This window comes from Myodes glareolus, chromosome 14, assembly GCF_982192425.1.
Source record: "Myodes glareolus chromosome 14, mMyoGla1.1, whole genome shotgun sequence".
Lineage (NCBI taxonomy): Eukaryota > Metazoa > Chordata > Mammalia > Rodentia > Cricetidae > Myodes > Myodes glareolus.
Genome location: NC_142039.1, coordinates 47,408,701 through 47,421,385, shown reverse-complemented (window position 1 = coordinate 47,421,385; position 12,685 = coordinate 47,408,701). Strand labels below are relative to the sequence as shown.

At 39.6% G+C, this 12,685-nt stretch overlaps 1 protein-coding gene across 5 annotated transcripts in view; it reads right to left on the bottom strand.

The window, feature by feature from the left end:
* Window positions 1-355: 355 nt before the first annotated feature.
* LOC125396208 (type-1 angiotensin II receptor A) overlaps window positions 356-12,685 on the bottom strand; it is a 51,725-nt gene continuing 39,395 nt past the window's right edge. For all 5 annotated transcript variants that reach the window (XM_048428045.3, XM_048428043.3, XM_048428044.3 and 2 more), the window contains one exon: window positions 356-2,332. In XM_048428045.3, the coding sequence (XP_048284002.2) occupies window positions 1,207-2,286 (1,080 nt within the window). In that variant the 5' untranslated portion in view covers window positions 2,287-2,332 and the 3' untranslated portion in view covers window positions 356-1,206. The remainder of the gene's footprint in view (window positions 2,333-12,685) is intronic.

Sequence of the window (12,685 nt, the reverse complement as noted above, 5' to 3'; positions counted from 1 at the left end):
ATATCTTATGCTTTCTAAAGTTTCTAAATTTCCTGCAATACCACACAAATAACTAGAGGTATTTGATTGTTTAAAATCTTATGAGTAAAACAATGTATTAATTTAATGTTATAAGCAATGAAAGTGTTTTTGTTTTTGTATGAAAAACTTCAAAAAATTCAAAATAGTGAACATCTGTCCCATATTGTTCAGCAGAAAAATCTAGTTCCTTCCTGATCTTTCCTGGGCTAGAAAATCTATATCTAACCATATTAAACCATCAAGAAGACCAAACCAAGTAAAAATACATTTGTACCTACATCTATGTCATTGTAAAAAACAGACGAGCTTCTATTTTAAATAATGATTAGATACATTACAATAAAATTACTTTATTTTGAGGTAAACATAACATTGCCAGATTTTCACCAAATGACAGTTTAGAGCTGTAGTTACACATATATGTAGAGAATATATACTTTTTTAGAGAGCATGGCAGATTTTATGATATATAGTCTATTCACCACCAACTGTATACAATTCTTAAATGTGAAATAAAGCTGATGAACCTAGGAAGTCACAGTTATTACAAGCAGTTTGACTTTGATGTGTGACTTTGGTAACACTGCTACATAAATACACCACTAGCTGGCATTGGTTGGGGGCGTTGGACATTAGTAAGACACTGACTGAATTTTACAAAGGGATCCTGAAACTTGATAACTACAGCTTAGCAAATCTTTGCCTAATATGTGTAGTCACGGACAAGTAGGCGGCCATTACTAATGACTAAAGGGATCAAAAAAGGTTCCTTGCCCTCTGGAAATTGAGCAGAACAAATAATCTTGACCTCCTGTCTCTTGTTGCTAGTCTAAACATTTAACAAGCTCTACATACCTTCGTGTGGAAATCAAAAGGAACATAGCAAGAGGGGACTGAGGAGATTGCATTTCTGCCAGCAAACGTTTTTTCAAACTCACAAATCCATCCGGCTCCTGACTCTTTCTTTGGGCAACCACCACATATTAATGCAAGATGTGGCAAGGAGCGGCTTTGCTTGGTTTCTTGTCAAAGTTTTCTTTCAGAGCTTTAGAAAACATCAACAGTCCATTGAACGCATGTTCTACTTAAATCCTAGGCAGGGGTGAATGTTCCTTTGGTAGTGTGCCATCTAGCTGGATGCTGCCCTGGCTTCTGTCATGACTTCACCAGCAGACTCTGGACCTGTCACTCCACCTCAAAACAAGACGCAGGCTTTTTGGCGGATGAGCTCATGTTATCCGAAGGGCGATAGGAAAGCGTGCTCATTTTTGTTGACAGGCTTGAGTGGGACTTGGCCTTCGGGGGAATGTATTTCAGAAGCTGGAGGAAATATTTCTTAAATTTTTTCCCCAGAAAGCCATAAAACAGGGGGTTCAGGCAGTTGTTGAAGTACGCTATGCAGATGGTGATGGGCATGGCGGTGTCGACGACATCAGAGATTTTACAGTTGCGGATGACGCCCAGCTGGATCAGGACATCCAAGAAAGTGAATATTTGGTGGGGAACCCAGGAGAAGAAAAAGAAAAGCACGATCGCCATAATTATCCTGAAGATGTCGTCATTTCTTGGCTTGTTCTTCTGAATGTCGTAAGCCTTCTTTAGGGCTTTCCAGATTAGAGTATAGCTGGTGAGAATGATCAGAAAAGGGAACAGGAAGCCCAGAATGTTCTTGGTCAGGCCCAGCCCTATGGGGAGGGTGGAGTTCTGAGATTCATAGTGGAAAGCACAGACTGTGATGTTGGTGTTCTCGATGAAATATACATTCCGGTGGATGACAGCCGGCAAACTGGCCAAGCCAGCCAGCATCCAGATGATGATGCAGGTGACTTTGGCCACCAGCATCGTGCGGCGGAGGCGAGACTTCATCGGGTGGACAATGGCCAGGTAGCGGTCGATGCTGAGGCAGGTGAGCAGGAACACACTGGCGTAGAGGTTGAAACTGACACTGGCTGAAGCGATCTTACAAAGGTGATTGCCAAAGGGCCAGCGGTACTCCATAGCAGTATAGACAGCCCACAGTGGCAAAGTCAGCAAGAAGCATAAGTCAGCCAGGGCGAGATTCAGAAGGAAAACACTGGCCACAGTCTTCAGCTTCATGTAAAAGTAAATGACAATCACCACCAAGCTGTTTCCAAGTATTCCCACTACGAAGATGATGCTGTAGAGAGTTGGAACCATGACAAATATGTAATTGTGCCTGCCAGCCTTGGGGCAGTCATCTTGGATTCTCTTAATACCATCCTCAGTAGAAGAGTTGAGGATCATTTTGCTTTTCAGGGTCGATTAGTCTCAGACACTATTCAAAATGCACCTGGAGGAAACAAAAATCCAAAGAAGATAAAAAGTTAAAGGTTTAAGTTCCAGTTGTAAATGAGCAATTTTTATTCTCAGCTACAAATCTAGTAATAAAACTTTATTTTTTGGCAAAGAGATTGGATCATATTTTCTTAAGAAATCTCATAAATTGATAAAGTCTATGATATCCCCCTTAATTTCTAGAGCATATGCTTAGTCTGTGTTAAGTGGCTAATTAGACAGAAAGCTTGAAGGTCAAAGAATGAGGGACCCCTTCTTCATAACCATAATCATAATTAACCATTTGATTCTTAAGACGGATTTTCAACTTGACAGGATGTAGACTCACTGAAATGACAAGCCTTTGGGTGTGTTAAAGGTGCCACCCCAACTGTCTGGACGCTGTTCCATCAATTGGTTTCCCTGACTGAATAAAAGAGAGAGTTTGTTGAACACCAGCAAGCACTGACTGCGGATCCAGTGTAAATAGCTGCCTGGTGCTCCCGCTGTTAAGCCTCCCTCATCATAGCATCCTATGCCCTAACTACGAGCTGAAACATCCCCTTCCTTCCTTAAGTGACTTGTCAGTTCTTCTGTCAAAGCAGCAAATCCGGTAACTAATACAGATCCTATCTCCTTGAAACATGCTAATGTTAAGGAAGGAGACAGTATCACAATCCAGCTGCCTCTTCTGACGTTTGTAACAGCATATGGGAAGGAGGAAGGTGGGACGCAGGCTCTGCCTGGGATTTATTAAGAAAACTTTATTGGCTCCTGAGAAAGCATGGCTATTGTAGACTTGTAATTTTTTTTGTTTGTTTGTTTTTCAGGACAGGGTTTCTCTGTAGCTTTGGAGACAGTCATGGAACTCTCTCGTAGATCAGGCTGTCCTTAAACTCGCAAGGATCTTCTGCCTGCCTCTGCTTCTTGAGTGCTGGGATTATAAAGGCATGAGTCACCACTGCCCGGCTGTATTTTTTTCCCTTAGGTCCTTTATAATATATTATTTCTTTTATCAAAAGACGAGGAGCTAAGTCACACACCCTAGATGGACACAAGACTTTAGAAACCGTCCAAAAGACCGTTGTCTCCTATAGACCAAGGTCATCTAAATGGGGGCTGCAATATAGCTCAGTCACTAAAAGTACTTCCCTGGCAAACAAGACACCTTGAGTGTGGATCCTCAGAACCCATGTACAAAGTTGGGTGCAATAAGATGCACTTTGATTCCCAGTAATGACAAGATGGGAGGTAAAGACATGTGGGTCCCTGGGACCTCAAGGGTCAGCTAGTCAGGTCTAGGTAGCAAAATTTCAAGACAGTGGGAGATCCTGTCTCAAGAGGTGGATAGAGAGTAAGGACCAATGTTACATATGCACTCTGCAGGCATGCACCGCCTCTACCTCTCTCTCTCTCTCTCTCTCTCTCTCTCTCTCTCTCACACACACACACACACACACACACACACACACACACACGTTAATTCAAATGGGTCAATTCATTACATGTATAAGAAACCAACCCTCAAAAAAACTATATGTCCCTGAAACATCAAAAATCATAACCGTACTGTCCGGTTTGGGGTGTCAACTTGACACAAGCTGGAGTCATCAGAGAGGAAGGAGTCTCAGTTGAGGAAATGCCTCCATGAGATCAGCTGTAGGGTATTTTGGCAATTAGTGATCAATGGGAGAGGGCCCAGCCTGTGGTGGGCAGGGCCTTCCCTGGGCTGGTTGTTCTGGGTTCTATAAGACATCAGGCTGAGCAAGCCAGGGGAAGCAAGCCAGGAAGCACTTTTCCCCTATCTGCATCAGCTCCAGCCTCCAGGTTCCTGCCCTGTCTGAGTTCCTGTCCTGACTTCCTTCAGTGCTGTGGAAGTGTAAGCTGAATAAACCCTTTCCTCCCCAGCTTGCTTTATGGTCATGGTGTTTCATCGCAGCAATAGAAACCCTAACTAAAACAATAACATACATACTTGGAAAGTATGTAAAGATGGGAGAGACAACTATCTCATTGAAATATGCACTTACACATTCCGAAGCTTCTCTTACATGTAAGTCACTAGGACCCTCGCTTTCTGAATTCCAAGTCGTAACATTTCCTCTTCTCTTTTTTCTCCCTTTTCAGATACTGTCCAGCGTCCCTAGGCTGTTTGCCCTGGCACTCTATGCTCCTTCTCTGTGAAGTCATCAGAGTTTGGGGCTGTTTCTAGATCTCCATGCCTGAACCTGTCTGCTTCTTTGTCTCTACCTTTAAAATTCTTGACTTTCTTTCTTCGCTAGGTGTGACCTCCAGCTTGTCTGCGCAGTTCTTTTCTCAGACTTTAATGAAACTCTCTCCATTTCCTTCTGGACCCACTTTCAGTTTCTCTTATATATGTGTTGTGGGGTACTTGCTCTCACTGACACCCAAAACTGACGATAAAGTGTACCTTGAGGAGGAGTCAGCAATTGGCTGACCAGAATTAGCCAAAGAGACTTTGGAGGACTGAGCTAGAGGGCACAGGAAGGTATAAGGAGGGGCCTGAGAGATTCTTGGTCTTTTAGATCTGACAAATGTGGGGAGCTAGGATCAATTGATTGTTCCTCCACCACTCTTTGGGTCTATCAGGTTTTCACCCCAATATCTGACTCCAAAGATTTTATTAATAATAGGACAATAAGTAAATAAGTAAAGGCCTCATCTGGCATCCAACACATGGCAGCTCCTAAGCCGCCACTTCACTGAGCCACCACAGCACTCCCAAGACCAAAGCTCCCTGACCACAACCACAGCTGCCGCCCCTGGCTCTGTCATTCAGTCCCCCACTCCAACCCTCACCCCTTGTCCTCCATCCAGGTTGCATGTGAACAGCTGCAGGTGCCTGAGGCCCAGCCTGTGCAGCACAGCGGTGAGCCTGGCTGTTTGGACACCACACAGGGGCCGCCCTCCTCACTGGCCCACTGTGAGCAGCCCTGCGTCTCTCAGGTCTCAGAGATGAGAAGAGTGGAGTTAGCCCATCTGGGTCCTTCCCGCCGCTGCTCCCCACCCCACCACACACAGCTGAGCACCGCTGCTGCAGCTGGCTGCCCCGTACAGTTCTACCATGGCTGCTGTAGAAAATCTGAAGGGTCCATAGATCTGGCGAGGCACCTGCTAATTGTTAAGGGGGAATTAGGTTTTGTTAAAAAAAAAAATCCTTCCCACCCCTAAGAATGGGGAATATTATGGTGCAGGGAGTTAAATCTCTGTATGGTTCCACAACAGATGGTTTGAAAATAAAAACAAAAACGAAGGAATAACCCACTTAGCTGGGACATAATGTTGATTATAATTATTACTAATTTGGTAACTCATATTTGATCCTTTAAAAGGTAGTTTGATATTGGTGCCAAACGTGAGAAATTGATTGATAAGATACAAGCCTTAGAAAGGCCCAATGAGGAAAAGTCTTCGCACACTGACCGAGGAATTTAGATCAGAACCTACTACACCATGGTATGATAAAAATGAAGAGGGGTGGCCCAAGGTTATTAGAAAACCAACGTTAGTTTACCGAGTTACCAAACAACAACATTCACCAGATGACAGGCAGCCCCAAGGTTATGTAAAAGTTAACTGCAGTCCTGTAGGAATGTTAGATTTGAGGAGATTAAAGGAAGCTGTCATCTCATATGGTATGTATTCACCTTATGTGAAGTGGATGTTAAATTCATGGGTAACGTGGAATAGAAGTATGTCCCAAGACTGAAAAGATTTAACTACAACAATACTGGAATTAACAATGGAAAATGCAGGAAACAGGAAGCTAGGGTCATAGAACCATGAAATGAAACTAGAGGTATTGATATTTCCCAAGACCAGCTTCTTGGTGAAGGTCAGTATGTTTATCCACAAAGACAGTTTAGATTTGATGATTATACCTTTGCCCTAAGTCATATGGCGGTGTTAAATGCTTGGAACAAGTTTGAAGAGTCAGAAAAGAAGACTGAGTCACTAAAACTATACGAGGTCCAAAAGAAGCCTTCATTGATGTTTTTGCAAAGATTGGCTTCAGCTGTAAATAGAATAACATAAGATCCATAAGTTAGACAAATATTAATTTAAACTCTGGTTTTGAAAATGCTAATTCAGAATACAATAGAGTGATTAAACTTTTCAGGGCAATATCAGCACCTAATAGATGAACGGATCTGTATACAGCTGATAATGAATCTTGCCCTCATGATGATACTTAGATGGGAGAAGTAATTTCTAAAAATGTTAAGAAAAATCAAAAAGTAAATTGTGGAGACACAGAACTGGCTTGGAGTGCAGGCTCCTCCTGGGACAGATGAGATGAAATTGGGAAATGGTTGCTTGGCAAACCAAGCATAGATGAAAGCAAACTTTTTCTGCTCATTTCTTAAACGTTCTGTCGGAATCTGTACCCTGGATAGGGAAGTGGCCATTGAGCTCAGTTCTTCACGCTCTACCAGATACAAAGGAGTGCTTTGCTTTTGCATACATTTTACCTTGTTTCTATGTACTTCTTTTCATTTTTATTACTGTTATTAATTGAAGTATTGTTTCTTGCAAGGTGAGGCAAGAGTGTCTCATGACCATGTACGTGAGTAAAGAGGGGAGGGGTTTCAGAGTTGAGATAATGTTTTTTAGTTTGTATTAAAAGCCATACAAAATAAAGCTTGTTATGCAGTTGTTCACACTCTGCATCCCCTGTGTCCTGATTTGCGTGAGACCCTCACCCAGGAACCCCAATGCACTAGATGCTGACAGTAAATAAGGTCACCTGAAAAGGGATTGTAGGCAAGGCATTCCTAGAAACAATGTTTTTTTTCTAGAGATAATACAAACAGAAGATCCAGCTTTCTGGAATATGAAGAAGGTGTGGCAAAGGCCACCATTGAACTAATGAATGTAGATCAACGAGGGAAAGTCAAGGTAACCCTTTGCCATCAGCATACACCCTGTGTATTATCAAATTATCAAATTAGGTTCAGCCATTCCCTATCAGCATTGGGGAAACGCAAGTGCATTCACAGAGCAATTAAAAGACTTAATGTCTGTTGTTAGAAACCATACTGCTCTGGATAACAGAACAGCTTCAATAGATAAAAGAAAATTTTAAGGAGAGATCATACAACAAATATTTTGGCTAATTTCTATAGATGATCAAAAGACCAAAGCTTAAAAATATGAATAAATGGCATTGTAGTTGAAGGTTTGGTTGACACAAGTGTGGATGTAATAATTTCCCCATAATCTTGGCATCCAGATTAGCCTTTTTGTGAGCTAAATATTCAACTTTTAGGGATTGGAACTTTATCTCAGGTGAAACCAACTACAAGGTGGTTCAAGTGTATAGGGCCAGAAGGCCAGATACGAAAGTTAAATCCATATGTGGCCAACAGAGCAATGAATTTATGGGGACATGATTTGTTACAGCAATGGAAAACATAAATTAACATTCCTTCAATCTCAGAAACAAAGAATAAAATAAAGAATGGTTCTAAGAGAAATAGTAAAAGGTATTATTAAGAAAAGTCTTCAACCATTTAGGATGTACATAAATAAAACACAACAGCTGCTGATTTTCCAAAGGACCAACAGTCCTACCTTTAAAATGGCTAACTGACAAACCTGTCTGGGTGGGACAATGGCCTTCTTCAACATGGAAAACTGCTTGCACTAAAACAAAAGCAGCTAAACACTCAACGTATTGAAGAATCGACCAGTCTTTGGAATTCTGCTATATTTGTCATTAAAAGGAAATCTGGGAAAATGGAGAATGGTACGAGCTATTAATAAGGTGATCCAACCAATGGGTTATTTATAGCCTGGGATTCCCTTGCCTTCTTTTACCTAAAGGGTGGCCTATTACAGCTCTTGAATAAAAGACTGCTTATTTAGTATAACTTTACAAGAACAGAAAAATTTGTCTTTATAGTGCTTATTTGTAATAATTACCAGTCAATTAAAAGATACCATTGTAAGATTCTCCCACAGAAATGTTAAACAGCCCTACTTTGTATCAGTATTTTGTACAGCAACCATTGGAAACAATTTGTAAACAGTTTCTAAATCTATAATTTACTTCTATATGGATGATATTTTACTAGCTGATTCAGATACAGATACCTTAGAAAAAAAATGTTTGAAGTAATAAAGAAAATTTTTCCCTGTTGGAAAGTACAAATTGCTTCCAAAAAATACAAAGAGAAGATTCTATTAATTACCTAGGATATAAGATAGGTTTACAAAAATTCAGCCACAGAAAGTACAAATCAGGAGAGATCAATCACAAACTCCTACTGATTTTCAAAAATTGCTGGAATATATTAACTAGCTATGGCCCACAGCTGGATTAACTACTCAAATGTTAAGTATTTTATTTCAAACCTTACAAGGTGATAAGGACCTAAATAGTCCAAGAAAATCATCCATTGAGGCTGAGAGATGCACATGTGGATCACTTGGGCAAGGATCCACTTATTCCAGATGATTCAGAATTAATTCTGTTACTTATTCAACTTTAACAAATAATCAGAAATAGAAATTATCGCTCATACATCACACATATCAGGTCCCATGGGGTCTACCAGGCTCTCTATCACAAGGTAATGATGAAATTGATCAGCTATTGGTAGCAAATGTGTTAGAAACCTCAGAATTTCATAAGAAACACCATGTTAATAGCAAAGGCTTGAAAAAAGATTTTTTTTTATCACTTGGCACCAAGTCAAGGAAACTATCAGGAAAAGTTCTACTTGTTCTTTATATGACAAAACTCCATTCTCTGCAGAAAGTAACCCAAAGGGTACTCAAAGAAATTAAATTCAGAAAATGGATTTGTCTGATTTTATGGAGTCTGGGAAACTGAAGTGTGAGTACCATACCATAAGTACATATTCAGGATTTCAATGGGCAACTTCTGTAAGTTCTGAAAAGGTTGATTTTGTAATTATACATTTATTAGAAGTTATGGTCATTATGGGAATATTTGTACAAATTAAGACTAACAATGCTCCAGCATAAGTCTCTAGTAAAATGCAACAGTTTTCTTTATATTACAACATAAAGCATATTACAGGTATATCACATAATCCTATAGAACAAAGCATTATTGAAAGATTAATCTCATTTTTAAAATATGCTTCATAAACAGAAAGGAGTAATAAAACCCCCAGAAACAGATTACATAATGCCTTATTAACTTTAATTTTTTTAATACTAATGAGAAAGAAACAACAGCTATGGATAGACATTGGGTAGTAGGGGGAAAAACTAATGAATTAATCAGCTTATATATTTTAAAGAAGTGTTGACCTCAGAATGAAAACCAGGATATGTATTACATTAGGGAAGAGGTTTTGTTTTGTTTCCACAGGAGACAAAAAGCTATGGATGCCATCAAGACTGATGAAGATTAGATTCAAACAGGAGATATCTCTTCATTAGTAGAGGTGACAGTTCATCAAAAAAAATGGCTATTCATTTTGAACTAATTTATAAGACTAAACAATGTTTTTTCTTTGATTAAATATAACCTTCCAAAAACAGGAAGGGATACCTCCCCAAAGTTAGGGTTGGGGCAAGGTTTTGCTTTTATTTGTTTGTTTTGTTGTTGTTGTTGTTGGTTTTTTGTCTTTCTAGGAGAATGAAAGAATCCAAATAAGGAATCTGAAGACCACTGGATAAATGAGACATCAAAAGAAGAAGAAGAAGAAGAAGAAGAAGAAGAAGAAGAAGAAGAAGAAGAAGAAGGAGAAGGAGAAGGAGAAGGAGAAGGAGAGGGAGAGGGAGAGGGAGAGGGAGAGGGGAGAGGGAGAGGGAGAGGGAGAGGGAGAGGGAGAGGGAGAGGGAGAGGGAGAGGGAGAGGGAGAGGGAGAGGGAGGGGAGGGGAGGGGAGGGGAGGGGAGGGGAGGGGAGAGGAGAAGGAGAAGGAGAAGAAGAAGAAGAAGAAGAAGAAGAAGAAGAAGAAGAAGAAGAAGAAGAAGAAGAAGAAGAAGAAGAGAATCATTCAGAGAAAATGTCCAATGAAAAAGAGTAAATTGGACAAATGGTACAGTACATTTCCAACAGTATAAAATTTTAATCTTCCCAAATGTTTTGGAATTCCCAAATGTTTCTGCTATTCTCTGCAGACGTATAGGCCAAATGATCTTTTTCTAGTTCCAATTTAATTAAAAATTAAAGCTGGCTTTGGAGCTGGAGTGTGGCTCTCTCCTCTAAACTCAAGCATGCTTTTTAAGAAAAATCTAAAATCTCTGTCTCAGTTTAAGAGTCATCTGGTATGGGACAGAAGAAAAATCAATTAAGGGACTATTCTATTGCTACTATCTGATAATCTTTAGGTTTTATTTTGACTTTTTAAAACTTTCCTTAAGGTATAAATATTATCTCAAAATATAGAAGATTATTATATATATTTAAATTTTCTGATGTAATGTTAATGGCCATAAAGAGTACTAACTAATTCTAGAAATAGGCTTTATCTAACTTCCTATATGTGATTTTGGGATTAAGTCTGAGGCAGGTAATTAGGAGCTAAGTTTATGTCCCTAGATGTACTTAACAAGTTGTAGTCCTTTAACCTCTAGGAGATCTGCTGCATATGATATTTAAAATGTTTTTAACAGTGACCTTTAATGTCTCCAAAAGGACATTGGGGCCCCATAATAATGGATCTACCTGGATTGTGGTAACACCACTAAGCTGTCAAACATCACGCAAAGAACAGCTTTGGATTGCAAGTTTCTTAGAACAACTTCAATACTGTTAGCTAAGATGGTCCAGTCTCATAGACTACTCCATCCAGGAATTCAGATAAGTCCTGCAACAGCTAGCTCTCTCAGGAGATCATTATCTCAGTTTTCTCAGGGTTTCCTAAAGAAGCCTTCACCACCAGGAAATAGGAAGTAATTTTAGGAACACAACACCTACATTATAAAAAGGTAAGGTATCTTTTGGTTGGTCAATGAGTTATGGATGTTTATCATCATTTAGGGGGGTTGTTTGCACATTGTTAGTGGTCATGGTCAGAGAAGAAACTAAGCAAAGGAAAACAGAATCAATGAGTTAGTTCTGCAAATAAAAAAGGGAGATACAGAAATGATAGAAAAGGGATAGATTATTGATCGACTTTTAAACTGAAAAGAAACAACTACTATTCTCAAATATTTCTAAATTGGTAAAGATTTTTGTATATTTATACAAATTTAAGGTTGTTTTTGTTAGACCACACTGTATATGTGTTTCTCTCTTTTAAGGTATTTTTGCATATTGATACAAATTTAAGGTTACTTTTGGTACTCTGCATATGTTTCTATTCTTGTTTAAGATATTGTACCTATGCTGCTTATTTATGAATGTAATGTGAAGTTCTTGTCTTTGAAAGTTATTATTACAAACTATTTAGGATAATTAAGAAATGCAAGTTAGACCAGGTGGTGGTGGTGCACCCCTTTAATCCCAGCACTTGGGAGGCAGAGGCAAACAGATCTCTGTGAGTAAGAGGCCAGCCTGGTCTAAAGGAGTTCTAGGAAACCCTGTCTTGAAAAACAAAACAAAAAAAATTAGAAAGAAAGAAGAGAAATGAAGATTAATATTTAGTCATTTAAAACAATCAAATTTCTAGCCATTTTAGGTATGTTTTTAGAAACATATTTTATATAGATTGCCTTGAAACACTTTAGAAATGTAAGATGTTTTAATAACATAAGGCTTTTCACTACAGTGAGACATGTCTGCTCCTTGGAAGCACCAATTTATTTCCTAAAAGAATGATGGACAACTGTAGCACAATGCCTGCTCTGCATACTATGGTACTATTGGCGAGTAGGGTAAGAGGCTGGAGATTGAAACACACACAGAGAAACATGTAATGCCAAGAATGCCCTCTTTATTGTGTTCTAGGGCAGCTTATATAGTGCCTTCCCTTGACTAATGGTCACGCCCTAACTCTCAGCTGCAAGCCCCCCAGAAACCACTCCCCTGCCATCAGGAACTCCTGAGGGTCTCCTGCTCAGAGCAGCTGCAAAACAAGTTGTTTGCTCAGAGCAGCTGCAAGCATAGGAAAACAAGTTGTTTACTCCAGCAGGCAGAGGATCACAGGAAATTCAGGGTCTGGGGGTCCACAGTCCTCAACAGGTATCAAAGAACCTCCATGTGGAGTTTGCTTTCATTAAGACTAAGTTAATCACTGGGCAAGACACGGTTCTTGCCTAGACTGTTGGCAGTATGCTGTCCAATTTAAACAAGCAAGAAACAAAAGAAAGTGACTACTGAACTTTGCCAAGATAAGGTAAAATAGTCCTCCAAAAATTCCTGCTTCACAGAAAAGTATGTCAGATATTCTAAGCCTGTAGGCCAAAGATGGATGCCTCATTGT